The following is a 26,943-nucleotide window of genomic DNA, read 5'->3' as shown; positions in this document are numbered from 1 at the left end:
CAGCTGCTGAGGTCAGGTTTGCTCCTCTTGGCAGAGCTTTGAAGCTTGTTTTCCCTTCTGTATCTAGCTTTGATGAAATGTATTGGGCTGTCGGTTGGGAGAGAGCAATGTGGAGTCTCTGTCCATGCATTGAGCTTGGCCAGTTCAGGGTGGAGAGAAGATCTTGGTCTGTCTGGTTCACTCTGTTCTTAGCATCTACCCGAGACCACTCAAAAGACAGGGTCCAGTAAGGGTGATGGCTTGTTTGCTGACAGAGAACATGTTACAGATTTGCTATCAAACTCTCAATAATGACAATTGTCAGACACTACTGATGTGCTTCTCAGCTTGGCTGGGCAGTGTCCTATTCCCTAGTCCTTTCACACATGTGACAGATGACCTTTTCCAAGAGGATATTTATATTCTTAAAAGGTGACCGATTGGATCTATCAGCTTTAGTGCCTTAGTTGTGATAGGAATTAAAGTGAGCTCTATCTAGAGGGCTCATCAAAGACACTTAGAGGATAAGAGCATATTGGTGTATTACAAAGAGCTTGTGAAAGGAGCCTTGCAGGAACTCTGCTCTAGGTTTTGCTGAAACACTGCCTGTAGGACAGGGGATATATCACAACTTACCCGGCTTTCATTGAAATTACTTTCCTTTAATGCCAAACTCTTCCAAAAAAGCAGAATATGGTCCTTTTCTGTTATAATTTTTAAGGCATCGGGTGCAGACAGTGGAACTGCAGAGAAAAAATGGCAGGTTAGGTTTTAACAGTGGTAACACTTTGCTTTTGGCTGAAAAACAGCACTGGGGTCACTTCTAAAACTTAGTGTATTCAGGGCTCAGCACAATACTCTGCTTAGAAAAGGGCTGTACTGGAAGAGAGGATGCTGTAGCATGTAATCTGGAAGGAGGGTTTCAGTGGGTTTTATGCAAGGACTATAATGGTACTTCATGCTGTCTACACAGCCAGCCAAACAGGTGTCTTTCCCATCTCCATCCAGGCAGGAGAAAAACTCCCCAGGCGTTGTCTGAGAGGCTTCCTCTCCACTGCTGCTGTTCAGGGATTTAATTGCCTTCCATAGGAACTGCAGGGAGGCCTCTCAGAACTAGGCTTTGGCTGTGGGAGAGGACTAAGCAATGCAGAAACACTCCTGCAGCTTCCAACCAGCACAGGGGTGGGATGGATGGTGTGCAGGGCAGGCTTTGTGTACCCTCCATGGACAGTGCTGCAAGGACTCGCCCTGGCACCCACCCAGTAGTACTCTTTACCTGTGTTGATCTTCATGCTGGATTCCTTGCTCATGTTTCCCAGTTGAACAATCACATGGTATTTGCCTCCTGGTTCAAGTTTCTTAATGGTGTACTCCACTGTACTGTTCCGGGTTTTCACTTTGTAGATTTTATCTGTTTTTCTTACTAAATCTTTAACTGCCACAGCATATAACTGGAGGGGGAGGAAAGGCACACAGTTAAAGGCCTTAGCTTCCTGCAGACTTGCTAGCAATCTTGTACAATGGTAGGACATTAAGCAGGGGGGTAAAATTTGCATTAAAGCATGCGTGTGCTGCACAGAAAGCCTGGGAAGTAAGATTTCAAGCTTCTTGCTTGACCCACTGGATCCCTGCTTGAGATGAGTATTTACAGATACAGAAAATGCAGTTACTGGAACAGATGAGGGCAGGAGGAAAACATCAGGTTGTATTTCTTAATGAATTAAAGGACACAATGCAACCTCCTGCCCTGCCAAAGTTTCCAACTTTGTCAGGAAGATTTATACCTCTCAACCTTTGTTGTTAAAGTCTCTGGACCAGAATAGGAGCGGAATGCTTGCTGAGAAAATAACTCGCCTTCAGTGGAGTGAGACCTGACTGTACGCCAGTGTGCCAGAAAACAGAACCAGGCTTTGCTGGGGCTAGAGCAGGAGGCAGAGCCTGCAGCACGGCTGGCCCGATGCCTGACCTGTGTGCTGGACTCAGGCACTGGCCAGCCTTGACTCCAGGGCAACGCGGAAGCCCAGAAAGGTGTTCAGCACATGCCCAAGTTTGCTTTCAGACTCAGCAACAGCTATCCCAGACCTGACTCTGTTTAAACGCAGCAGGAATGTTATAGACCTGCAATGCAAAGAGAGGGAACGCAGGTCTCTGAGGTGTCAGCATCTTGATGATGACTATCTGAATCGGGTGTAAACCTATCTCAGACTCAGTTCTCCATCAGCAGCAGGGCAGGGATCCATCTTTGAGCCGGGTTTTGCGTGCAAAGGGACAGGAGAAGGTGCTGTGAGGTATTACCATGTCCTGGTCAGGTGAATCATAGGGAGATTCCCACTTAATGACCGCAAACGTCTTTCCAGTGTGCACAGAGTGGAGGTGGCGAGGGGGCAGCCGGTTGTCAGGGATCATCTTCACCACAACGTAGTCAGAAGGTGGCCCTTGGTAAGGAGACATCACACGGACCTTGAAGGGATGACACAGTGGTTAATACTGTGCCTTTAAGCTCCAGTAGCAAGCTACAGCCTACAGTGTGGGTAGAAGTGGGAACAGGAAAGGAGCCTACCAGAAACAGGTACTGCTCGTCCCGCTGCACAAGCACAGTGATGTTATGGGAGGTCGTGGTGGTGTTGTGAGGGCTCCTGTACAGCTCTAGGAAGGATGTAGCATAGAAGATGCCATAGACCTGTGAAGGAAGAGCACAACAGGGATGGTAACAGTTTGGCATGGCCAAGAGCATCCACCCAAACTTTTACTGGCTGTCACTTTTGAGGGACACGAAGCAAAGACCCTTCTTGGTTTGGGCACTCTGTTTTGCCCAAGTTCAGGTTCAATCTGATTACGTCCTCCCACCCTAAAATCCAGGGCTTAGCTCTGATAACAGCAGTTAATTGAAAGACCACTGGAGCATCATGCTATCTGTATTCCAGCCACTTCACTGCATCAGTGGCTGAACAAATTGACAAGATGCAGCTTTCTGTGCTTCTGTTTAAGGGCAGCAGGTGCTTTCCCTATTTTCTTTTTGAGCATAAAGTTTTCAGGGCCTTGGAATTCTATCCCACAAATAATCCTGACTTAAGATTTTGCTTGTGTTTTGAGGTTCTGAGCTAGACCCCCTCCTGGATGGGGAGAAAAGAGTTGGTGCCTTACAACATTCCTTGGTCCGGTCCAGCTGCACTCCACCGCAGTCTGGTTGATGGCCTTGGCCTTGAGACTTGGTGATGCAGGTCTTGTCCCACTGGTCACGACATGTACAAAAGACAGAGGGCTGTCACCCAGCTCCGTCTTAGCCCAAGCAGAAATTTCATAGGGGGTATGTGCTGTCAAATTTGCCACTGAGCAAGAAGAGAAACATGCACTATTAGGTGAGGCAAAGTACTGTGATGGCAGGGTGAGAGCACTAGGAAATGGTCAGCATCATCAAACTGTCTTGGACAGGAGCCTGCCTCCCTTGGCTTGTGTTTTCACCAATTTTGAGTCATTTCCTTTGCACAGAAGCACCTGGGACTCTGGTATCTAACTTAGCCAGTGCTTTTCCGTATTGGGATGCTTTTCCACATCTTTGCTACACACTCCAAACCAGCGATTAGATTAACAGGGGCATGTAGTGTATATAAGCCCAAGAAATTGTTGACCTTTTGCAGAGCAGATAAGGAACCATAAACAAAATGTGTTGAGAAAAGGCTAGTGCAGTTCTGGGGGATAAATCCCAAATCTGCTTGAAATCTCCAAGTCCTGACAACAGAGGCCAAGGATTTGCTGGTTTGTCCTTTCCAGATGTCCTCTATACTAAACAGAAACTACTAGTTGCAAAGAAAGAACACATCCTTCTATAAAACCTTCCGTTTGCTGTTGACGAAAGCAGAATTTTATACTTAGCACAGAATTTACCTTTTTGGATGGACTTTTCTCCTTCTATGATCAGAGTCCTTTTTTCCTGCCTGTGTGTATCAAATGTCCAGTAGATGTTCACAACGTAACCGCTGACCTGTCAAGCAGCAAGGGCACACAATAGGAACTATCAGCTCAGCTGGTTTTGCATGCAGTGAAAGAGTCACTGCTGAAAGTGTCTGCATTGTATTTTCCATCCTAATGAAGAGCTGGGGCAGTTTATCAGTAGTAAGAAATGATTTAACATAAAATAACTAAGTAATTTCAACACTTACATAGTGACAGCTTATCCCATCTAGTATTTACCATTTACCCAATGCATGCCTTTATTTCAGTTTCAGAAGTAAAGGTGAAAATGTTACCTTGATATTAGTAGTCATTTTCAGGCTGAAGCTTATGGAGTCCTCACTGTAGCTCTCAATGTGTATCACAGGAGGTGGAATGACTGGAAGGAAAGAGAAACACAAAGAAATACAAATAGTTATTGCGAGGGGACAGGTAAAATACAGGCTTTCAGTATGACAACCAGCTCTCAGACCAGGAATCCTTGCTTGTCTCTAAGACATCCACCATCCACCATTCAGAGAAGACATGCTATACTTCCATCATTTTCTGTCACCCACTCAAAAGCTGTCTTATCTGTGCCTTGCTCAGCACAGGCTGGAAGCAGAGAGGTCTGGGCTCAGGTATTTTACTTCTGAACTCAGTGGGACAAGTTCATATCCCACTTAATGGCTTCTGGCCTTCTGAGTAACTGGTGAGGGAGGTCAGGAGCTGTTGGTGGGGACAGCTGCCAAACACTCATGCAAAACCAGAAGTGAAAATAGTTACAGTTCTTTCTACCTCTGTTTTTTATCTGGATCCTGCAAGTTTAGTAGCATGGTGTTTCCTTTCCTTCCTTTGTTAACATAGTGAGGATACACTTTTATCTAACAAATTAACAGACAATTTAACAAATTAACAGACATCAGAATATGGGTTTGAAAGAAAAACTTGGCATCAATACAAGTGATTTCAAAAGGTTTTTCTAAAAAGAGTTTGGAGGGAAATTATCTACTGTGGTGTTTGAATTTATCTACTGTCAGACTGCAATGTTGTGGTAGTTGCTGGGAGCCTTAGTGGCCTGTCAGTGGTCTAACCTACATGAGATGCAGAAACCATCATTAATCATAACCTAAGAGGGAGAAGAACAAGCAAGCATCCTTTCAGAAGGAGTTGGTGGTAATGTGTCTTGCCTATCTGAAGGTAGGATCTAGCCTACACAAGCTGGAGGGAATCCATCTGCAGTCTAGGAGAGAGGGGCACCTTCTGGATAGGCTTCTTGCCCACTTCCAGGCCAGTAGATCCAATCTACATGCCACAGAGTTCAGAGGGAGAGTCAGAGACACGTTCAGACTTGCCACTGAACTTTGAGGCAGCTGAAGTTAAGCAAAATGGTACAGCAAAGCGTTTAATAGTGTAAAATGCTCCATAGGGGAGAATAAAGGACAAGGAGGTGGTTATGCTGGTAGTGGTATGCTGATGCTAACACTTCAGGTTTATCTTCTGCCTTTTTGTTATGTTGTCCAAGTTTATTGAAACAACAACATTTACCTTTGCCTTTTACGGTGGTTATGGATTTGGAATCACTCCAGTTTCCCACTCCTCGACTAGTTACTGCAGCAACCTTTTCAAAGAAGAGGGTTGGTTAATATGAACAAATGTATAATGCCAACATTGTATAATGCAAACAGAGAATGAGGTTAAAGCAAGGTTACGGACATGGCAGAGCTCATGGGAAAAGGACTTTGAAGCAAACAATAGCTTAATTACTTGGCAATAAAATGCTTGTTACAGAGATAAAGCAGACTACTTTAAGTCAATTAAAGGAATCTAAGAGGAGGGAGGTGCATCCTCTTTGCAGATAACTCTTCTTTTACAGGATCTTTATGAGGAATCCATCAAGATAAGGAGCTTTGGACTCTATTGGTCCAAAGAATCACACTGGTGAAGCCCATGCAAGCTCTGAATCTAGTTCCAAAGGCTTATTTGGGAACAGATTAATATGGGAAGGAACACCCTGGAAGGAAAGATTTGCTCCAGCCTGCTGTAAGAATAACAGTGATTCATGGGAGTGGGGTTTTGTTTATCCCACCTCCAAGTGAGCTCCCCCAGGAACCCATGATCATTCTGCACAGGGAGGGATGGACAGTGGCAGAGCATACATTTCCCAGGGTTCACAGTGCAGACTTTTATTTCTTATTCTTATTACTTCTGTCTATAATTACCCAGGTTCTCCCATGTGCATATATTCCCCACAGGTCAATCTGCTGCTTTTCCTAGTGATATAGTAAGGACCAAATTTGTCTCTGGCCCAGATCCACTGCAACTGCAGTGACATTGGAATGGGCAATTAGTGCAGATTTCGTAATACAGCCTGGCCGCCTGGGATGGCCAAATGAAGGGCCTTAATTCAGGCCTTGAAACTATATACATTAGCAGTGCAAATGCCAAGCCCCCATTGTGGGTTGACATTAAAGGGCAGGATTTTAACAACATACCTTTTTAGCAAGTACTTGACTGTGCAGAACTTAAACCATGTAGTGAAAAGTAATGAGAGCATGCATAGATAGAGCTTTGAAAATACTCACTCTAACTGTGTATAATGTGTTGACCTGTAAGTTCTTGATCTCAGTGTAGTTCTTGGTGGTTCTAAGGGATGACCACTCCTTGGATCCACTGCTGCTGTATTCCACCTAGGAGCACCAAAACAAAGGATGAGAGTTTCACTGCAGGGTGATAGGTCCCTCTGTGTCAAAATGTCAGCAGAAAGAAGTATGAAAGCTTAGAAAGGGAGCCAGAAATGAGATTATGAACTTGAGGGTGGCAGCGCTATCTACAGCCCTGCAGCATTTCTTCTCCCAACTTGCCATGATGCTCTCAGCAGATTACCTCTACAAAATGCCCTATTCCTGGCCCACCCTCCTCTGCACAGATAACTGTGTTAAGACAGGCCAGCCCGTGCTGCTGTGAGCCTCCAGCAGTCTTTCCCATCCCACCATAGACTCACGATGAATTCCCGTATGAGACCATGGGCATTCACGGGGGGACTCCAGCAGCTCATCACCACCCCCTCAGCTTCTTTATTCAGGGACAGCTGAAGGTTGAAGGGAGCATCTGGTACTAGGGAGAGAAACAAAGGTGTTAGTGACTGTCGCAGTTGTGTATCCAGATCACATGGGGAAAAGCAGTTCTGGCTCATGCGAGATGTCTTATTCCTGCAGTCGTGTCCCAAATCCCCGTCACCTCCCTCTGGAGCAGTGGAGCCTTGTTCACAACTGGAGCGAAGCTAGGATTTCACTAAGCTCTTTGCTTTCTTTTGCATCCCTTCCTTCACCTGATCTCCACTCTGCAGCTAGAAGGCTCCTGCTCCTTGCAATACTGAACAGTCCCACAGGCTCAGCACTGTGAGAAGGGATGAACATCCCAGGGATACCAAACCACTAAGCCATGGGGAAGAAAGAGGGCAGGTTGGTGACTTGGTGCAGGACTGACTAGGCTGGGAACCCACAGCCCATTTCCCAGTCCAGCACAATTCCCAGGCCTGCGGAAAAACTCCTTTTGTTTATAACAGGGATACCTCTGCAGTAAATACTTTCTAAGCCAAAGCAGCATGCATCAGGTCACTGACATGAGCCATGCAGGTCTGCTTACGTCCTTCTGGTGCCCGGAGGGTGATGAAGTCATTGGTGTTGTAGACTCGGCTGAGACACTGCACTTGGACTTTCACCTGATAGGTACAGTCAGGCTTGAGGACTTTCAAGACGCTGTTGGTTTTGTTGCTGTGGGTTTCCAAGATCTTCCAAATGCTTTCACCGACCGTCCTGCATGAGAGAGTCACACCTCTCCAGTCAGGATGGTGTTTAGTTACACAGGGGGCACAGCTTGTCTCAAAGAGTGAAGCCATCTATCTGCATGTTAACAGCTTGCTGCTTAGTTTTCTTTTCAGGAAAGCCACACCACTGGCTTGAAAAGATGCTCTTTGAAAGCCTGAACTAAACATAGCTTAGTGACTTAGAAGCACCGTCCTCTGAGGTTTTCTATAACTTCTGTGCTCTCATTTCTTGACTTCATTCTCACTGCTAGTGGTCCCACAAAGACCCCCCCCTACCCTGAATAAAGCTCCATTACTCTTTGAGTAAATAGTCATGGGAGAAACAAACATAGCTTTTCAGAAATTAGAAGATTTTCCAAGTAGAACTAGATTGCATAGCTCCGTCTTTCAGGCCTGATTCTGCACAGTACTTTGCTCTAAGCATAGGCACATTGATACCTTTGCTCGTGCTTCTCCTAGCTTTTATTTGATATACGGATAGCACAGGGTCATGCAGTGCAATGGGTGGTGTACCTGTAATAGATGTTGTAGACACAGGAGGTCGAGGACATTCTTTTTGGCCGAGCCCAGGTCAGAGTGACGTCGCCAGAGAAATCAGCCGTCCATTGGAGGTTCTGGACTTTGTACACGATCGTCTCATCTAAGCAGGCAATGGGAAAAGTTAGTCTATCGCACGGAGACAAGCTCTTTGCCCGCAGCAGAAACAGGAGTTATGTTTGTAGCACAACCATGTGGAGGTAGAAACAGTAGTATGACTGAAGGGAGTGTCTGCACCATTCAAATTAGATGTGTAATTTGGGTGGGTGTTATCAGTGGAGAAGAGCATGCTTGTCAGAAGGCAGTTCATAGCAGGAACCATACCCCTAGTGCTCTTAGCTCTCCCCACAATGTCTTGTCTGTCTTTATGCTGCATGAAATACTCAACATCATTTTGGAAGTTTATGAGTGCAAACTGATCAGTGCAAGCTAAGTCACTCTTCTACTCCTGCAATGGATCTGTGCTGTCACTGTAAGCTATCCAGGGCCTTTCTTTTTGTGGTTTTCCTTATCACACCTCGTGTTCAGCAGAAGGACCCAAGCAAAAGCTGGTAATTAAGGCAGTAGTCTGGGGATTGCCTTGATGCAAGCTCTGCAGCTGAATCACCACCTGACCTTGGGAGAGGCATTTAGGGGATAACAGCACTGTGAAATCCAGTGGTGGAGACTGGTGGTGCTTATCTGAAATGGCTCCAATCCATGCCCTGCTCCCGCTAGGCCATTCCCTGCTTTCTCCCTCCAGGGACCATGTGTCAGAGCCCACATTCAAATGCCATGGCCTGGCCCCGCTCGGGTGCTCAGCTTCATTCCCAGTGCTGTAGGGAAACCAAGTGGAGCAGAGTCAAACTGCTGCTACTTCATTTTCCCTAACCAACTGGAAATGAAACCCAGCAGGGATGTGGGTCTGCAGACAGGCACAGCGAGACAAGCTATCCAAGGGAAAAGAGATGGTTTCCTCTTGGTGTAGCAGCCAAGCCATGAATCTCAGCAGCTCCTTCCCCCTCCCCTGAATCTGCTAGCCTCTCCCAATCAATATTTAATTAAAGAACTAAAACCTGATTGATGCTCAAACCCCCAAGCAGGTCACTAGAAAAGCAGCTCAACCTCATGGCTGTCCAGAGACAGCAATTGATCGCTGCTATCTGCCCAGGGCTGGCTGCTGCCTGCATCCCATGTGCCTCCACAGGGCTGCCAAAGGCCAGTGTGGGAGGACCAGTGATGGCAGCAGGGGACATGCCATTGTTCACAGGGTCACCCTGCAGAGGAGGATGGAGCTGGAGACCATTGCTTCACCTGTGGGCCATGTAAAATAGACAGCTTTGCTCCTACCCGTCCTAAAGTTGTTTTTCTGTGCGTAAGGCTGCTGGAAGGCAAATAGTCAGTGCAGAAGCTGGCTTGGAAGTTTGGTATAAATGGGTGAGGAGGGAGGTTGGACAGCTGAACACAGGCAGATGTGTCTAGAATGTTACGAATGAAAGGTCATGTATCCAGGAGAGCACCTCTGCATGCTAACACAGAGCAGGGCATGAGAAATGGGAGAGGGCTGCTGCTTACCGGTACAGTTCTTCTCATCACTGCTGTCTGAGCAGTCCAGAAATCCATCACACCGCTCTGTCAACATAATGCAGGTCTCTCCATCCTCGCATTTATAACCATTAGGGCATGACACGGTGCTCTGAGTAGCTGAAAGAGGCAGAATGGTTTCAGGACTCAAGGCAGGAAAGTTTCCTCACCAGCACTGGGCTATTTTCAGTGCCAGTGCTGTTTCAAAGCTGGCATGATGCTGGGGCAGCTGCATGTCAGGCACAGTGTGTCAGTCATCGGGCTATCTCATTCTGGCTGCATCTCCTGGCATGGCAGCATCAAAAGAACCTGGAGCTTATCCCATGGAAAACAACCACTGGATTTCTAATGGGAATGTCTCTGGTTGTTTGGGTCTTTTATTCCTTTTTTTACTGTAATGCTGCATTTACTGCAAGGATTTCACCAGCAATAACATTCCTCAGTGGCTCCACTGTCCTTACAAAGAGGTTCCCAAGGGAAAGGGCAAGTGAGATGTTGTCCCCTCCCCACACTTACGGCAGCTCCTCTCGTCCGTGCCATCCTGGCAGTCCCGCACGCCGTCGCACCGCTTCCAGTTGGGAATGCACTTGTGCAGCTGCTGGCACTCGAACTCGAACCTGCTGCAGCGTCCCTGCAGCGCCGGGGAGGTGGCCGTCACGTTGGGTCCTGCACACAGCAGCCAGTGAGGAAACCACCCAAGGCACCAGGCTGCCACAGCCACCCAGAAGCACCAAAACCTGTCCCCAGGTCTCGACTCCACTAGATGGCAATCTCTTCCCATCTATCAGGTAGCTGGCTTCTGCTGGGAGGTCCTAAGCCATCCTCTCTTCTGACTGCAGAGGGCTGGAAAAGCAACTGGTTTGCAGGAGATGTGCTGCAAACACAGCACATCTCAGCAAGATGCTCAGCAAGAACCACAGTGAGGAAAAAACCCTCTTTTACCTTCAGCGTAGGAGTGAGCTGGAAAACCCACTCTGCAGCCCTGCTTTCCATGTCCCTACACAGTCTAAGACATGTAATTTCAGCAGGGACCTGCTGTAATTCAACCCTGTAATCTGGTAAGGCTCTGAGACTAAAAGGCCAACAGCCCTTGGGGACATGATCCTACAGAGGAAGAGGAAAGCTTACGTGAGGTAGGACAAGCTTCCTCATCGGAGCCATCGGTGCAGTCCTTGTAGCCGTCGCAGACCCAACTGTTCATGATGCAGGTACCACTGTTGCAACGGAAGTGGTTTGGTAAACACGTTGGTGGGATGGATGTAGTGATGGGATGAACTGGAGAACCTGAAAATACACCGTGGAGAGCTGATCTGAGATCCCTGCTCCTGCATATGGGCTGTAAGCTGGGCTGCAGGCAAAGTGTTACAAGCCCAATTTTCATCCGTATCGTATCTGCACAGCTGCTAATCAGGATTTCCAAAAACACACAGTAAAAAGATGCATGAGAGTGCACACTTGGCCATTCATAGGGGATTTTTGGAGCCATGGGGGCTGGCACAGGCTGTCCTGAGCACCCCTACAGGAAGGCAGCTGATGCTAAGAGTAGTCCTTCAGCATGCCACAGCCCAGCCTCGGCCAGGGCTCCTGTGAGCAGCGTGCTGCGTGCCCTTACCCTCACAGTCCTTCTCATCGGACCAGTCCCCGCAGTCATTCTCCTCATCGCACTTCCACCGGTTGGGGATGCAGTGCCCGTTCCCGCACTGGAACTGGTAGTATCGGGAGCAGTTCGGGGCCTCTGTTGGGTTTTCTGACAACAAGAGGGAAAGTCCTGTGAGCTCCAGTGTTATCTCACTAATCTTCAGCAGAGCTGAGGCATGGGAGCATCTCAGAGGCTGACCCAGCGAGCATCACACTATCTATTTGCTTGGGTAGCATGGGCAGAGTCCTTTCTCTTCATTCCCCGCATCCCCATTCCTCACAGCCCTCTGTGTGCCGGGTGCTTCATGGCCAGACACCACCTATGATCTCAGCACCAGAGGTGACAGCAAGATTCAGATAGAGCTTGGCAGAAAGGGAGAAGCAAACCCTGCAACTCTGAAATGAAGACGCAGCTGCATCGTCTGGCTGGGTACAGCTCCTACAGCTACCCAGGGAACAGTGGTGTAAATATTGAGTTTGGCTGAAAACTGCCTGTCTGCTTTGGGCTGGGAATCTGTGGAGTAAATATGGTCACATGTGACTTAGTCAACCACAAGATGTGCCAGCCATATCAGGTTATACACGAGTGCTTATGTAAAACATGAAGAATGCTCCTGAAATTCAAAGGAGGCTGGAGCTGTGGTGACAAGAGACCCTGAGGTACTGCTCACCACAGTTTGCTTCATCAGAGTAATCGCCACAGTCATCCATCCCATCACATTTCCACACCAGGCTGATGCACACGCCGTTCTGGCACTGGAAGCTGAACTGGTCGCAGGTCCGGTGGAACTCAGGGTCCTGGGCTGCAGGGCAGCATGGAGAGACATGAGAGGTTTATTGTAAAGACCAAGGGCTTGAGGGAAGCTCATCATTGAGGAGGAAGGAAGGAGCACACTCAGAGACAATCATGGATTTATAAGCAGAGCATTACCAGAGCCACCTCTCAGCAGATGTGGCAGCTTTCTGGTACCCTGGGGGATACACTCTCTTCTCCATGCCTCTGGTTTCATTCTCTATCCAACCTCCTTTTGCAAAGATGCACAATATCGCACTTACAGCAGCCAGCATAGTTGGCATCTTCATCTGATCCATCTCGACACTGGATGATGCCATCACACACCATGGAGTGGAACAAGCATTGCTGCCGGTTCTTGCACACGAAATCCATGTAGCGGGTGCACAGGGGTTCTAGAAAAATGGGAGGTCAGGAGGAGAGGGGATGGCACCCCTGCTGTCCTTGGCAGCAGGAATGCCACCCACTGTGGTCTGCACAGACCTGAGTGCAGCAGCCAGATTTCAGCTAGTTACAGAAAGTTTCCAAGGCAGATTGCTCGAGCTCTGTCCCTGTGCAGGCTGCCCTCACCCTGTAACGCACTGGGGTGCATGCAGGTTGGTACAGGCACCAGGAAGGGTTTGGTCACTCCTTGAATACAGCTCCTGACAGCGCATCCTTCCTATGTGTGACAGCCCTGCCAGTGCCTTTTGCTGACACTCACAGACCAGCTGATTTCCCAGGGGGCTCGTGAATGCTAACTAAGGCTTTCCCATTATCTCACCAGGGCTTTTTTCCCAGTGAGACAGGCTTTGGCAGACCGTGCAGGCTGTCAGCTCTCGCTGCCAGAGCCCCGCCAGCTCCCCGCAGCCCCGGTACTCACCACAGTGCTGCTCATCCGAGGCATCGGAGCAGTCATTGATGCCATCACAGTGTTTGCTGGTTGGGATGCAAGTGCCGTTGGGGCACTGGAAGCCGTTGCACTTCTTTTCTGAAATGCAGAATTGGGTGGATGCTGTGTGGGGGTTTTTAAGGCTGCCTTTAAGTAGTTACAAAAAGCCATGGCACAACCCCAGTTGTCTTTTCCCTCCCCATGGCAGAGCCCCATCTGCAGTTACCGCAGTTGGCAGGGTCCTCATCGGAGCCATCCTGGCAGTCAGCATCCCCGTCGCATGCCCAGCGCTGCGGGATGCAGTGTCCATTGTGGCACTGGAAGCTGGAGGCCTCGCAGGTGTGATATACTGCTGAAACCAGAGCCAGGGGGGAGGCCTGAGTGTGGGGCACTGCCATGACCCCACTGAGCTGTGGTACATGTTGTGTCAGGCCCCACCACCAAGCCCCAGGCAAGAGATTCCTGGGTCACGCTGTGGTCTTTTCCTCTCCATGCTGTGCTTGCTCACAAGCCTGCTGTGCATTGGGGATGGCTTTTGGAGGCTAGCAAAGCCTCTCAAAGATCTCCTTCCCTTTGATCTCAGTTCTTGGAGTGAGTGGGAAAAGGTGGCAGTGGTGGCATCTTGCCAGAGATGGCAAGAAACATCACAGCTATAAGCAAGCCTTGGCGGAGCAGCGCGGTCCCCCATGCAGGGCAGGACAGATCAGAGACAGCCTTTAATTAAGGCAGGCAAGGCTGTTCCGTGTTGCCAAACCAGATTAGACAATTCTCCTTGGGTTTCCAAGGGAGGAGGGCCCTGGCTTTCCTCAGGCTCCTGTCACAAGAATATCTGCCTGTGGCGTATCTTGGTTGAAGCCTAGTCTATGTTGTCGCTTAAGAGACAAATACTGCTCTTCAACCAGGAGAGCACTCATCGTTATTGAGAAGAAAAGCAGTGTTCAACTTAATTAAATTGCATGATAGTGAATTTTAGGTTAGCGAGTGACATGCACTTGCAGACATTTCAAAATACTGCAATCTTGTGGCAGTAATATTCTATTAGGTATTCAGTGTGAAATGTAATTATTTTAGATAAGAGCAATAATTGCCGCTGTTGAAGTCAGATGAAATGTTTCTCCAATAATTGTGATCCTCTTAGATAATTTCAACTTCAGGCTTTACAAACCTGATACGCTTTTTGAAGTAGGTTCCTTTCCTGTAGCAATTCTCTTTGGAGAAACTCATATGAGAGATAAGTGATACCAATATAAATTAAACCTTCTTATATAGCCATGCACTCGGAATACTAACAACCAAGATCCCCAGCGTCATGCTATAAACCCTGTAGGCTTCAGGCACAGTAAATGCCGCAGGAGGTGAGCACACAGGAGCTTGGAGGCCTGAAAGGCATCTCCTAGATCCACCCCAAGCTGAGCTGCAGGCTGCCTGTCTGTGTGGCACAGCTAACAAGAGGGAAAACTGAGGCACAAGATGTTAGCTGCTATCTTATAGCACCTTAGGCTGCAAGTAAGGAGTGTTTGTAACAGAAGGTTATTGGTCACATCAAAGCGCTTACCGGTGCAGTTTGCTTCATCGGACCAGTCCCTGCAATCGTTGTCACCATCACACATCCAGGAGAGACGAATGCACATCCCTGAGCTGCAGCTGAATTCATCATTTTTACACTGATGGGCCTCTGCAAACAAGCACACGCAGTTCAGATGATGTCAGGAACAGGGGAGAGGAGGAGGAGGAGATCTTGACCAAGGAGAGGAGGCTGGTATCTCAGAGGCAACAGACTAGAAAGCCCTGCATAGCAGACTCATCTTGAAAGCATGTTCTCCTGCCTTGCCTAGCCCTGAACAACCAAGAGCTACCCCATTGCTGTTTACCAGCCTCTTCTCTCTCAATTCAGCACCGTATCTCTCCGAATGGATAAGCTGGATGTGGATGCCACAAACATGGCACCACTGGCAACCCGTGCCTTGCTGGGCAGCTGCCCAAAGTCAGCTTGTAATCTCTATCAAATATTTGGCTTCGGGTCCAGGAATACCCAAGGAGCAGAGGAGGAGAGCTGGATGATAGCAGTGCAGAAGTCTCCCTGCCAGACCCCAGTGAGGAGAAGAACCAGCGCTATGGCATCACTTTGTTCTCCTGTTCCTCATTTCCCAGTACCCAGTAAATGGGTAATTCCCTGTCTCAAACCACTGTGCCCTCACACAGGGACAGGGAAGGAGGTTTGAGCGAGGGCACTCACCACAGTGACTTTCATCGCTGTTATCCCCGCAGTCATCCTCCAGGTCACATTTGTAGGACAGCGGGATGCAGGTCCCTGAGCCCTGGCAGCGGAACTGGGTTTCAGAGTCACACACAGTGGTAGCTAACACAGCAAGGAAGGAGAGGAGGAGGAGAAGGAGGTTAAGGTGGTGGTTGGGAAACAGTTTCTGTTGCCCAAGTGTGTGTACTTGATGCAGGGAAGTGAAGCGAGCAGAACAGCATCCTACAAGCTTTACTCAATGCTGTTCCTACCTTTAAACCCAGCCCTTGTTCCACGGTGCACTATTCCAAACCCTTCAGGCTCTGCAAAGCTATGGAACATCTGCCCCTCCTGCACGCATTGGCAGTCCCTAATTTTACCCAGAATGTGACCTCCATCTTTAATGTGTGAACTTGATTTATTAGCTCAAGAAGCCCATGTCCGCATGATGCAGACAGAAAGTCACTTTCTATCTGCACTCTTTTCCTCATCATTGGCTGTGCCCTCAATTAGGCTCAGAAGATAATTACTGCAAGGACAACCCTCCCATAAGAGCTGGCACCAGTCGCACTGAATTTGAGACATTTACACCTGAGCTGGTCAAGGGGGAAATACTGGCCCTTGCAGGACACAACTCATCTGACCAGCTTTGGATGCCTACCAAAGGAGCACCTCTTGCTCTCCATGAGTGTTAAGGGAGCGTATACCATCGGCTCAGGTGCGCTGCCAACACAGCAGACATCTAAATTTGGACAGGCAAATGCCACCTCAGGACACTTACGGCAGTTCTTCTCATCGCTCATGTCCCCGCAGTCATTATCGTTGTCACACTGCCAAATGCTGTTGATGCAGTTCCCATTGAAGCATCTGTACTGATTCGGCAGACACGTGTTTTCTGGTGCAAGAGGGAAAACAAAACCAAGCTGGCATGAGGCATGACGCTGCGCTTTCAGAGGACAGGCCATACTCCTCCTTGCCCAAGGGGCAGCGGAAAGGTCATGCCGACTTCTTGCAATGGCAGAAGCCACCCTTCAACATTTAAGCAGCAGCAAGAACCAAGCGTGGTTTTACCTTCCTTTATGCAAGTGTTGTTCTTCATGACGTAGCCATGAGGACAGTCGCACCTGACCTCCCCTGTGGGCAGCACAGTGCTGGACACCCCCTCGGGGCACTTGCAGCTCCTGCCGTTGTTCGACTTGGGCAGGCAGAGCAGGCTGCAGGGCTTGGTGATGCAGGCGTTCTCTCCTGGGGTGAGGACAGAGGGCTGGAGATGCAGTGGGAAGCCCAATTTCACCTGCTATCCCAGGTTTTGGGTTCATATTCCCACTGAGAGCTAGCTCTGCTAAATCGCATCTCTAAATCACAGAAAGTATAGTCTACACACTCATGTAGTTACCTGTTGTCTTTCCTCTGTAAAAGATTTTCATATCCATGATGCCATTCAATCGGCCGACTAAGATCTCCATTCTTGAGCCACTGTTTTTGGATGCTCTGAAAATACTCAGCTGTGACCAGTCGTTCCAGTAGATTTCATTCTGAAACACAGGCTTTGCTCTTAGCATGCATGCTATGGAAACGTGTGTCGACGGGAAACAAGCCGCTACCTACATACCTTAAACACAGCAATAGCATAAGGGTGAGGGAGGCTGTCCAGGATCACAGATCTCTGCATCCCATTGAAATCCACCCTCTCGATCCTGTCCATATAGGCTTCGGTCCAGTAGATCCAGCGGTCATCCACAGAGATGCCATTTGGCCACCGCACGCCCTCCGAAACGATGCACCCGGCCGATGACCCATCCATGTCGCTTCGGTAGATGCCAGCTCTGGAGTCTCCCCAGTCTGTCCAGAACATCAGCCTGACAACAGGCAGAGAGATTACTCGACATAATAACAAAACAGCTCATCAAAAGGAAACAGGGTATGAAGCAGAAGTTGGAATACTTTACATTCCACACCTCTTGCAAGACATGCTTTGGAAAAAGGGAGCTCTTTGCAATTCAAATGAACGCTACCAGCAGATCTACAAGCAGCACAGAGGCTTCTTTAGCTGCAGGTTCTGTGGTGTGAGTGCAGCTGTAGGTTAGCTTGTGTTGAACTGCTTTGCTTTAGCACATATGCCTAAATACAGCTCAGGTTTGTCAGTGCTATATTTGCAGCGCAGCAAAACTGTACTCAGAAAGGTTTAACTTGCATTTGGCTCTTGAAATTAAGTGCAGCTCAGTTTCTCACGCATTACTGCAGTACTTTCCTCACTGACCAGACCAGTTTTACTGGCAGGAAGAGTTATTTACTAGTAGATACGTACGGATAGGAAAACAGCAGTTAAATTGAAAGAAGAAACAAAACAGTTTGTAATATCTGCTGGTGCATGGGATGGCAGGAGTGGGCTGCATGGGGCAGGACTGCTATGCTGCCTCCCATTGTTCCCGTCCCCACCATCACACCCTTTGGGACCAAGTCTTAAAAGCTTTCCATGCAGCACTCTCCCTTCATATTTGCCTCTTACGAGGGTAGTGGTGAAGGACCAGCATGATTCCCCTGGGGAATACCAAGGCACTTGGCTACTCGCGATGCTTTCTTTCTTACCCATCTTGGGGAACTAGAGCGAGGGCTCTGGGTCGTTCAAGGATTGAGGAATTGAGGACGGTGAGCCGCAGGTCTCCATCTGGATTGGCAACCTAGAGTGGTAACCAAAAACCAGAAGGGGTGTCTTTATTGCAGGCAGTATGAGGAGCAGTTGTGCTGGTTAAAGTTACATGAAATCGATGGCAGGTAATTACTGCTACCTAATAAAACAGCTGCTGTGGGTACAGGGAGCAGTTCCTGAGAGGCAGGTGATAAAAGAGGGTAGATCCGTGTATTTATTGATGTTTCTACGTGACCGAGCGCTCTGTGTACCCTGTGGTGGCTGTGCATGCTGCACAGGGATGATGGTTTTTCTCCCCCATTTCTGCTGTGCGATTCAGTCTCACAAACTGACCTCATTTAAGTACGGAGGGCTGAATGTTGTCATAGCTTGTTTGCGTTTAGATCCAATGAAGTGGCATGTGGGTCAGTGTTCAGTAATGTCCCATCAGCAATAAGATTTCAGCGCAGCAGCTAACTTAGGGCTCAGGCACCTCAAAGATGTGTTGACACAATCACCTCTGTGGAGCACAGTGAGCATAGCTGTACCTCAATTTTGGGAATCCCGGCATTGACCCAGTACAGCAATTGACTGAGAGGTTCAAAGGCCAAAGCTTCCACTGTTTCCAGCCCGGTGCTTATGATTATTTCTTGCCCAGAGCTGCCGTTGAGACAAAGACGCTGAAAAGAAATAATTAAATCAGGAAAGCAGATGAGGAAGTTGCTCATGAGCACAGTCAATAACAGACAGCTTGGAGGGAGGAGTACCCAAGGTAAACATTTGTATTGCGGGGCGTGTATACAACCCTTGCCCCGGGTGCAAGGAGGCGATGCCATGGGTGGCTGGGAGTACAGCATCCTCTCTGCTCCCTGTCTCACCTGTATAATGTCAAGAGTGACATCAGCCCAGTACAAGCAGTTGTGGTCATAGTCAAAGTCCAGAGCGACCGCCCCTCGCAGCCCAGCCAGGGGCAGCTCCTCGCTGACGCCAGAGGCGAGGTCGTAGCGGTGGATGGAGTAGCGGGTGGCGTAGAGAATGAACTCGTTCTCCTCTGCAAGAACACAGGGTGCCTTATTTAGAGGCCGTTTTAGGCTACTCAAGGGGCAAACAGGTATTTTGTCTTACCCCTGGTGCATGTTTTAGCACCTGAGTGTAAGGGAGGCAAAGGCCCTTTGTCTCAGTGGGATTAGGTTAATGAGAACACACTAATAGCCTTGTGCAGGTCCTGTGTGTGCCCAGGAACACACTGCAGCCATTGTTTGTTCCAGGAGGAGGTGAGCATGGCAAAATGGGGCATGACCCTTCCTTCCCACGTTAGTGTGCTGCCAATTGGAAACTAAATACTGATCTCCTGTTCCCCAGAAATCTCATAAAGAAGGTGGGAGTGATGTAAATCTATGAGTCCTGGGGGACACGGGCACTGCAGTCAATATCCCACAATGGGTTTTGTTTCTGAATTGTGCCAAATCCAGTGTAATGGGATCCTGGTCTAGGACAAAGTCTCCCGGGCATTAGCACACTACTGGTAAAGTCCAATAATGCTATTAATGAGTAAGGCTAATGTCAGTAAGTAACTCCGGCTGTGCATCCCTAATGAGATAATACAGAGATACGAAACAGATACGGTACATGAAAGTGTTACCATGGTGCGAGCCAACACGTATCTGAAGACGATCAGCAAATACTCTGGGAACACGGCACTTCAAAGCCCAGCCCAATAGGGACTGCAGGTTTACTTTTCAGTCAGCAGGGCCCTTCTCAGCATGACTAACACAGCTCTTCAAATAGCTCAAGAGGGCTCGGAGGGGTGAATAACGTGTCATGCTCTGCACGAGGAAGAAAACTAAGCATGGCATTGGCATGAATCCCAGCAGAGGGAATGTTTCCCCAGGCACCTGCTGTGCTATTTTGCACCTGGAATATCTTCTGCACCCTGAAACGTCTTAGGATGACACAGGGAAAGCTCACGCTGGTGGGTCTGTGAGCAGGCAGTGCCAGCTCAGCCACCCCATCCCTTACACAAGCCTCTTCCCCGTGTCAGGCTCGCTTTGGAGCTGCTGCGCTGCAGCATGCTAATCACGCAGCTCATGACGGCAGATTAAATTAAAGCTGTAATGAGCAGAATGCAAATACTGTTGGCAGAACAGGGGCAGGAGGCTGTTTCAGTGCTTTGAGAGGAGAAAATAAGGACAGAGGTGAAGTCTGGTGGGCACAATGCAGTCCTGTACGTACTCACCAGCCAGTGGGCACGGTACCAGCTCCCCTTCGAGCCGCGACTCGATGTCTCCACCCGTACAAGTGTCTCCAGAGATCTTTCGGTAGCTGCAACATACAGAACCAGGCAGTTTATTTCATGGAAACTATTAACATGCCATCATGTGCAGCTAGAATAAGCAGCGGTGCTTAGTTGCAATGTATGTCCAAACATGCAATTTGTTTACTGCCACTTACGGGGCATTTGTGTGTGGATTTTGTGGTCGTTTGGGGTTTTCTAATCACCAATAAGATAAATCCTCTCCCAAGTCAAAAACATACCCTCGAGTCCTCTTGTAAGTTGAGCCAACAGGGCAAGGGACTGGCGGGTCATATGGTTTACCAGCAAATTCAGGGTCAGGGACACAAACTTCTAGCGATAAGTCGTCGCTCAGTTTAAAGCCAAAATCACTGCAAGAGGAAAGATGTGAGAAAGGATGGGGGAGAAGGAAAAAACTCAGCTGTGCTACACTATTGCTCTGCTCTATTTTTGCATAGAAGTTTTAAGGACCCAAAGCATCTCAGAAGTCTGTTATTATCAGTATTTAGCTGCACAATAATATCATACAGCTTCTGTGTCCAGGGTGTTTCAAGAGCATTTTGGAACTAAGCTTGCCAGTGGCCGAGCAGACTAGGTAGGTGAGGCAGCAAGGCACAGCTGAGCCAGTGTGCCCTGAAAGCCTGGCTGCAAGCCCCAGTTCTGCTAGCTGGCTTAGCTCACTGATCTGTCTCTTGGCTTTTCCTGTTGGTAGAATGGGAGTTACAGTGCGGTCTGTTCTTTGGAAAATGCTGTGGAAGAGGTTATGTCAACCTCATTGTAAAGGGAGTCCAGGGCTGTGATTCTGAGGCAGCAATCTGATCCCACAAGCCCTGTTCTCAGCCTGCTCATGATGAGCTGGACTCAGTCTCTGTCTCAGCATCAGGCAGGCACATCTGGACCCTGCCCTTAACTGTGTGTTCCAGGCACTGGAGCAGTCTGGCCATGAGCAGTCCAGTCCCTGAACAGCAGTTCGCTTTCTAACCCCAAACCTTTGCATCAGATAGCTAGAGCATGGTTCTTCATCCTGAGAGCTGTGCAGGGCCAATAATGTGCAAGTAGCAGATACAATGATACAGCAGGGCCAGTTGCATCCCTGTGGCTAAAGGGTCCCTAAGCTTTTTGGTGAAGAATCTCTCTATGTGATGGGAAATCGTCTGCCATCATTTGAAAGGTGATGGATTAACAATGCTTTCCTCTTCTATGGAGCCTTTCAGAGGCTCCTGAAAGGTTCTAAAGACATTAATTAAGTCTTATGCCCTGTTATTAATGAAAGGATGTTTTCAGTCTATTTAGTTTCCTCTCTGCTGTAAAATCAAGCAGTGATACATAGAGTGAAGTAAATTGGATGTTTGTGCACTTTGAGCGATTGGTCAAAGGTATTTATCTCAAACCTACAATCCAAACTAGAAGAAATTAATTGGTATTTACCATTCAAAGTCTTCCCTTGTACAAGAGCAGTTGGAGACCATGACAGGCCTGTCAAAATCTTCCCCATTGAAACAGGTCGCATGAGGAGTCCTCCTTTTGAAGATAGTTTTATGCCCCAGTAAGCATTCATTGCCTCGCTCATCAGAGGGCGACCATAGTTTGTAGTCATTCTCAGTGCAAGGGACCCCTAAGAGAAGCAACAAGGTTAGGGTAAAGAGAGCAACAGTCCTTGTGGCACCCCAGAACAAGGGTTTAAAGGCAAGGGAACAGCAGATACCCCTCGGCACTGCTGTTGGTGTGTGCCTGGTGAGGATGCTGGGAGTGAGAGTAGGCACCCGGCCATGCAGAGCAATAATGCCCATTGTCCCTTCCCTCCCGCTGCCCTCCTGGCACAAAACAAGTGGCGTCCTTCCGACTGCATGGCTCTAGCCCTGGCCCAAAAGCAAAGGCAAAGCAGGAAGCATTTCAGCTCAGAGCGTGCAGCAGCACTCAGTGACAGGAGGCAACAAGCAGCTCCGTCGCGGTGACAGTGAATTTGTGATGCCTCATTTAAACGGAGTCGTTCTGGTTACCAAACAGATCCATTTCTAACAAAACGTCAAGGGAATTGGTTATAAATTTTAGTCAGGGAAATTCCTCTGCTGGGTTTAACTGCTCTTTGATTAAAACGCTGCCTTGCAATCAAAGCTGAAATGGGTTATAAAACATTCATAGCTACAAGCCTTCAGAAGGATTCCTTCTTTTTTTTTCATCCCCTTTTCTTTTCAACAAAGTGCTCAGTGCAGATGGAGAGGATACAGGGAGAGCACATGGGACATGAGTGCCTTCAGCAGCCGTGTCCATGCGGACATAAGCGACAGGGCACCCAAACATGGATGGCATACTGTGGCCTCCATAGGAGATGCCCTTTGTACCCCGGTTCCCATGGGACAGCCAGGAAAGTGGGGTTGGTCTGCTGCTAATGGGACTTTAGGGCACCTCTCTGAGATCTTTTTTGGGAAACAGGATAGAGGGCAAGAGCAAAAAAGGTGTTTCTGCACCCGATTCGCATTTCGGCACCCATCAGTGGGAATGTATGAGCCTTAGATGACTAAATAGTTTGGTTCATAGCCTGACGTCTCTAGGTAGCTTTGGACATCCAAAAACCTCTCCTGCGCCCCCTCCTCGCTCTCAGCCCCCCTGGAAAGGGTATGTGAAGATCTCCCTTGCACCCACAGGGGTGCTGGGCACAGGCTGTGCAGTCTGGGACTGGCTGGTTTCAGGTGAGGGCTTATTAAAGTGTGTAACCTGCAAAGCTACAGTGTGGACACTGACAGAACCAGAGCCAGTGATGGCTCTGTCACCTGTCCCCTTACCCAGCACGTCAGTGGTGTTGATCTGCAGTATCAGCCAGCTGTGGCCATTCTCTTTGTACGAGCCAAAGATGGTGAATATGGTGCTTTTCTCCCCGGGCTCGGTAAGCAATCCATACACAAACACTGGCTTCTCTGAGAAAGTGAACACTTTCCAGGTTTCCCCTTCATTCGTGCTGTACCTGGAGAAAGAGGATTGGGAATGCCATCAGGAGCAGGTTCTGCTGGTCACAGGGTGCTCTCTCCCAGGCCGAGCACCAGAGGCAATCCCCCTGCCCTGCCACTCACTTGAGCTGGTTGGTCTCGGTGCCTTGTGCGATGGCCACCAGAATGCCACCATGGTCACCCCAGGTGTAATAGTGGGGTCCAGACAGCGCCTGGAAGAGAAACGGAGCCAAGGGGTACATTAGAGCTGTGCTGAACTAAGGGAGAAGCTTGGATGGAAAGCACGTTTTGACAGGAGTGCTGCCTGACCAGAGCTAATGTTACAGGTCGCCTGGGTAGAGCCAGAGATTCGAGTGTTTATGGGCTGACATTTGTAGACAAGAGCAGCCAGCCCCATTTCCCTAAATGTATAGCTGTGTTTAAGAGCAGCACTGCACTCTGCTCCTCCTGCACCATGTGCAGGGAAAGAATCACTGGAAAAAGTGCCATTACATGAAACCAGAGTCCATCGCTCCCCTCTATGTCTGCCAGGCTTTCCCAACACACAGCAAGGACTTGCCACCTTCCTAGGGCTGCAGATAAGCGTTGGTTCTCAGGCTATAAGGTGTTTTGAATGCTCTAAGAGAAGTGGAGCCATGGCATGCAGAAACAGGCTCTGGACATAGCTCATACATCCACTCCACAGAAAGAAACCTGTACTTCACGCTCACCTCCAGCTTTATTTAGTGACCACCAACACAAAAATCACCTTTGCTTTCCTATCTGGGGAGCTCAGTGCAGTTTAGGGTGAAAATAGGAAGCACGTACGTGCCTGACTCTGCTCACAGAACGCGCTAACGCACTTGGGGACGTTCTTAGGCAGGGCACGGAATGTATTGTTTCTTTCTTTGCTGTGCTGTGAGATCATAGCAGTGATCTGGAGAGCAATGAGCCTTCCAGCCTGCTGCTTGCCAAAGCCGAGAGGGGGGAGTTGTGTTACTGCTTCTCAGCTGAGGAACACCACTGCTGAGTGTCATTCTGCACCTCTGCTCACGATACAAAGGGCCTGAGTAACTTGGGAGCTGTTAACCATGGGTCAGCGCTTCCTTGGCATGTTTTAATTGCACTCCAGCACAAACCTGCTTTGCAGCACCTCAAAAGTCTCAGCTTCCCGATCCCCTTCCCTGGCCGTGAGCGCTCCTGTGTTGCCTCAAGGCTCCTACAGGGATAAGCAGCAGGTCCCCCTGCTTTCGGAGGTACCCGCTCTCAGCCAGGGCTAGCCTCTGACCCATAGTTGGCTTTGGCAGCAGTCAAGAGCTGTGGCGTGTCCCCACCACTGCTGCAGCTGCCCAGACCTCATCCCAGACCGCGCAGCACTTGGAGGAGGAAAAGGAGGCCGCTTAATTCACAGATTTAAATAGCTTGCAGATGTTGGAATACCACGTTACACTGGCTGGAGAATGCACAGGCAGACCACAAGTACTGCCGCAGACCAGAACACCCACTTAGTAAACAGAAAACTCCCCATAAACCGACAGCAACATCCCATTTTTCTGGAAGATGTCTCCAGACACTCTCACATATAAAGTCCTGGCTGTCAGTCCTGCCTAAAAGGGGCCAGATGACCCGTGCTGAGGGCAAGTCCTGCCACTTGAAAAGAAGAAATAGAAGAGAGAGATCTCCTGTGTTTGAACCCATCGTCTTCATCAAGAGAACTGAGAGGTCCATCTCCATGCCAACCCATGAGTGGTCCTTCATGTAAAGACCTTTTTGCCTTGGTCTCAAAGGACATTCAGCACCTTCCAGCTACAGCTCTTGGACACGTATGTGAGGTCACCTTTAATGCCCAAGAGCTGCACATCACTTATGTATATTGCTGCCAACATCCTACCTGCTACACCACCGCCTTGGCTGAGCCAGCAAGTAAAAGAGCATCCTCACCTCTCTCCACCTTGCTCCAGCACTGCTTGAGACATAGACATTGGTTTTCTTTGCCATGTTCTTGCCAACGGAGCCTAGGAGAATGGGAGAAATCGTTCTTCTTGAGGCATGCAAAGTGATTGCTTAAAATGAAGCCAGACACCTCTAAACTATTTTTATCTGATTGAAGAGCTGATTTTTCACACTATAAACTAATCCCTTCAAAAAGCAAATCTTTTGAAGACTATTACAAGTTTTAAAAGCATCTAGGGAAAACCCCATGGCTATAAATACGATCGAACAAAATGTTTGTCTTCTTCAGTAAAAGAGTGAGACAAACAGGAAGTTCTGTATGTTCAAGAAACCCTTCACGTGGATAGTGGCAGGAAAGAGGATCAGAAGGAAGCAGACAAGGTTCCTTACATCACCATGCTGCAGTATAACGCACATGCTGTAATTGCTGCACAGGGACTGCAGCAGAGAAAGGACAGCAAAATGTACAATGTAACTGCATTTTGGTAACCTGCAGATACAAACTAGACGCTGCCAAGTTCCTCATGTCCTGACAACAACGTGCCCCAAGCCCTTGCATGGCTGCAGTACCGGTGGCAATGATCAGTCCTGGTGCTGACTCCTTGGAGAGAATGGGCATCCTGCGCAGCTGGAAATTCAGCAGCTGGCTCAGGCGCTGGGCTAGGTGGAGAGAGCAGCCTTGGGAGAGCTGGAAAGGCAAAACACAGTGCATTAACCCTCCATCCCATGCCCTCGTCCCTCCGAGTCTGGCTATCTCTGCTTGGAGGGATGCTCTCCCAGCGGGACTGTGTTCTGGTCTCTTTTGGAGGAGGCTTCTCCCTACCCCTTCCCAGCCTGCCCTACCTCGCAGTCTATCTGCTCCCCATAGCGTGTCTGCGCCGGGGGCTGCAGCAGCTCCCAGGTGCCCCCCTTGTCGAAGGTGATGACGGAGCGCATGTTCTCCTCGCTGAAGGAGCCGTTGATCAGGGTGGCGATGTAGACACCTCGCACGCCTTCGACACGATGGAAGTCTGCAAAGGGCTCGTTGGCAAAATACCTGGGAGGGAATGCAAAGGTGGGATCAGTGAATCGCAGCCTCCCTGGTCTGGGAAGCGGAAGAATATCAAGCCTGGAGATCAGGGCAATGCTTTGATTAAACACTCAATGACTGTCTGATAATCCCATTAGGTGCATCCCGCATTACCTGACTAAGGTGTCACTTCCAGCTCCTCCCGGGCTGTAGTAGAGCACGTTTTCTAAAGACAAGGAGAACTTCAGGCCCTCTGCTTCCGAGATGTAGAGGTTGGTACGGTTGTTATCGTGGCTGACACACACAAACACCTGGTCCTCCGAGGCATCGGCAACATAATATTCCTTTGGGATGTAAATGACAGGTGAGCAGGCTTCATACATATGGGCATATAAGCAGAGTATACACACAGATTGGTTTAGCATTTCCTTTTAGCTGGCTTAATGTTATTCTTCCCTCCACCCATTTGAATTTCTGCTCAGCCCATCCTCTCCCCAAGCAGGGTCATATGGGGTCCCACTCCTGCAGAGTCTAGTGAAAGGCAGAGAACTTCTGGTGACATCTGAGGGCATCCTTGGTAAAAGAGGGAAAGAGGAGGATGTCTTGGAAAGCATCACTTACCTTAATTGGATGCTTGGTTACAAACTGTGCCACACGCATCGGCTTGCGGTTGAAGGAAACCCAGAGCTGGACCGAAGGTGGCTGCGAGCTGCCTGGCAAACGCTGCGGCAGAGCAGAGGGATGTGTTAGGAGCAGCTC

General features: G+C 48.9%; 1 protein-coding gene across 2 annotated transcripts in view; it reads right to left on the bottom strand.

Moving 5' to 3' along the window:
• The window catches only part of SORL1 (sortilin related receptor 1), a 41,725-nt gene that overhangs the window by 1,570 nt on the left and 13,212 nt on the right, over nt 1–26,943 (bottom strand). The window contains exons 7-45 of one of the 2 annotated variants that reach the window (XM_030505272.1): nt 26,806–26,907; nt 26,359–26,528; nt 26,019–26,211; nt 25,746–25,863; nt 25,164–25,237; nt 23,367–23,455; nt 23,082–23,260; nt 21,727–21,913; nt 20,541–20,669; nt 20,242–20,327; nt 18,884–19,056; nt 18,554–18,685; nt 17,966–18,057; nt 16,989–17,235; nt 16,773–16,911; nt 16,448–16,621; nt 16,158–16,271; nt 15,377–15,499; nt 14,696–14,815; nt 13,367–13,492; nt 13,132–13,239; nt 12,533–12,664; nt 12,148–12,279; nt 11,451–11,585; nt 10,967–11,122; nt 10,355–10,504; nt 9,830–9,958; nt 8,252–8,378; nt 7,558–7,727; nt 6,914–7,026; nt 6,495–6,599; nt 5,458–5,530; nt 4,227–4,309; nt 3,865–3,961; nt 3,124–3,308; nt 2,540–2,659; nt 2,275–2,439; nt 1,256–1,430; nt 616–722 (exon numbers count right to left, since the gene is read on the bottom strand). In XM_030505272.1, coding sequence (XP_030361132.1) covers nt 616–722; nt 1,256–1,430; nt 2,275–2,439; nt 2,540–2,659; nt 3,124–3,308; nt 3,865–3,961; nt 4,227–4,309; nt 5,458–5,530; nt 6,495–6,599; nt 6,914–7,026; nt 7,558–7,727; nt 8,252–8,378; nt 9,830–9,958; nt 10,355–10,504; nt 10,967–11,122; nt 11,451–11,585; nt 12,148–12,279; nt 12,533–12,664; nt 13,132–13,239; nt 13,367–13,492; nt 14,696–14,815; nt 15,377–15,499; nt 16,158–16,271; nt 16,448–16,621; nt 16,773–16,911; nt 16,989–17,235; nt 17,966–18,057; nt 18,554–18,685; nt 18,884–19,056; nt 20,242–20,327; nt 20,541–20,669; nt 21,727–21,913; nt 23,082–23,260; nt 23,367–23,455; nt 25,164–25,237; nt 25,746–25,863; nt 26,019–26,211; nt 26,359–26,528; nt 26,806–26,907 — 5,229 coding nt within the window. The remainder of the gene's footprint in view (nt 1–615; nt 723–1,255; nt 1,431–2,274; nt 2,440–2,539; nt 2,660–3,123; nt 3,309–3,864; nt 3,962–4,226; nt 4,310–5,457; nt 5,531–6,494; nt 6,600–6,913; nt 7,027–7,557; nt 7,728–8,251; nt 8,379–9,829; nt 9,959–10,354; nt 10,505–10,966; nt 11,123–11,450; nt 11,586–12,147; nt 12,280–12,532; nt 12,665–13,131; nt 13,240–13,366; nt 13,493–14,695; nt 14,816–15,376; nt 15,500–16,157; nt 16,272–16,447; nt 16,622–16,772; nt 16,912–16,988; nt 17,236–17,965; nt 18,058–18,553; nt 18,686–18,883; nt 19,057–20,241; nt 20,328–20,540; nt 20,670–21,726; nt 21,914–23,081; nt 23,261–23,366; nt 23,456–25,163; nt 25,238–25,745; nt 25,864–26,018; nt 26,212–26,358; nt 26,529–26,805; nt 26,908–26,943) is intronic. The other variant, XM_030505273.1, reaches the window with a different exon arrangement.

This window comes from Strigops habroptila, chromosome 17 (genome assembly GCF_004027225.2).
Source record: "Strigops habroptila isolate Jane chromosome 17, bStrHab1.2.pri, whole genome shotgun sequence".
In the NCBI taxonomy this organism is placed as follows: domain Eukaryota; kingdom Metazoa; phylum Chordata; class Aves; order Psittaciformes; family Psittacidae; genus Strigops; species Strigops habroptila.
The sequence above is the reverse complement of the archived record's forward strand: the minus strand, read 5'-3'. Positions and strand labels throughout refer to the sequence as shown.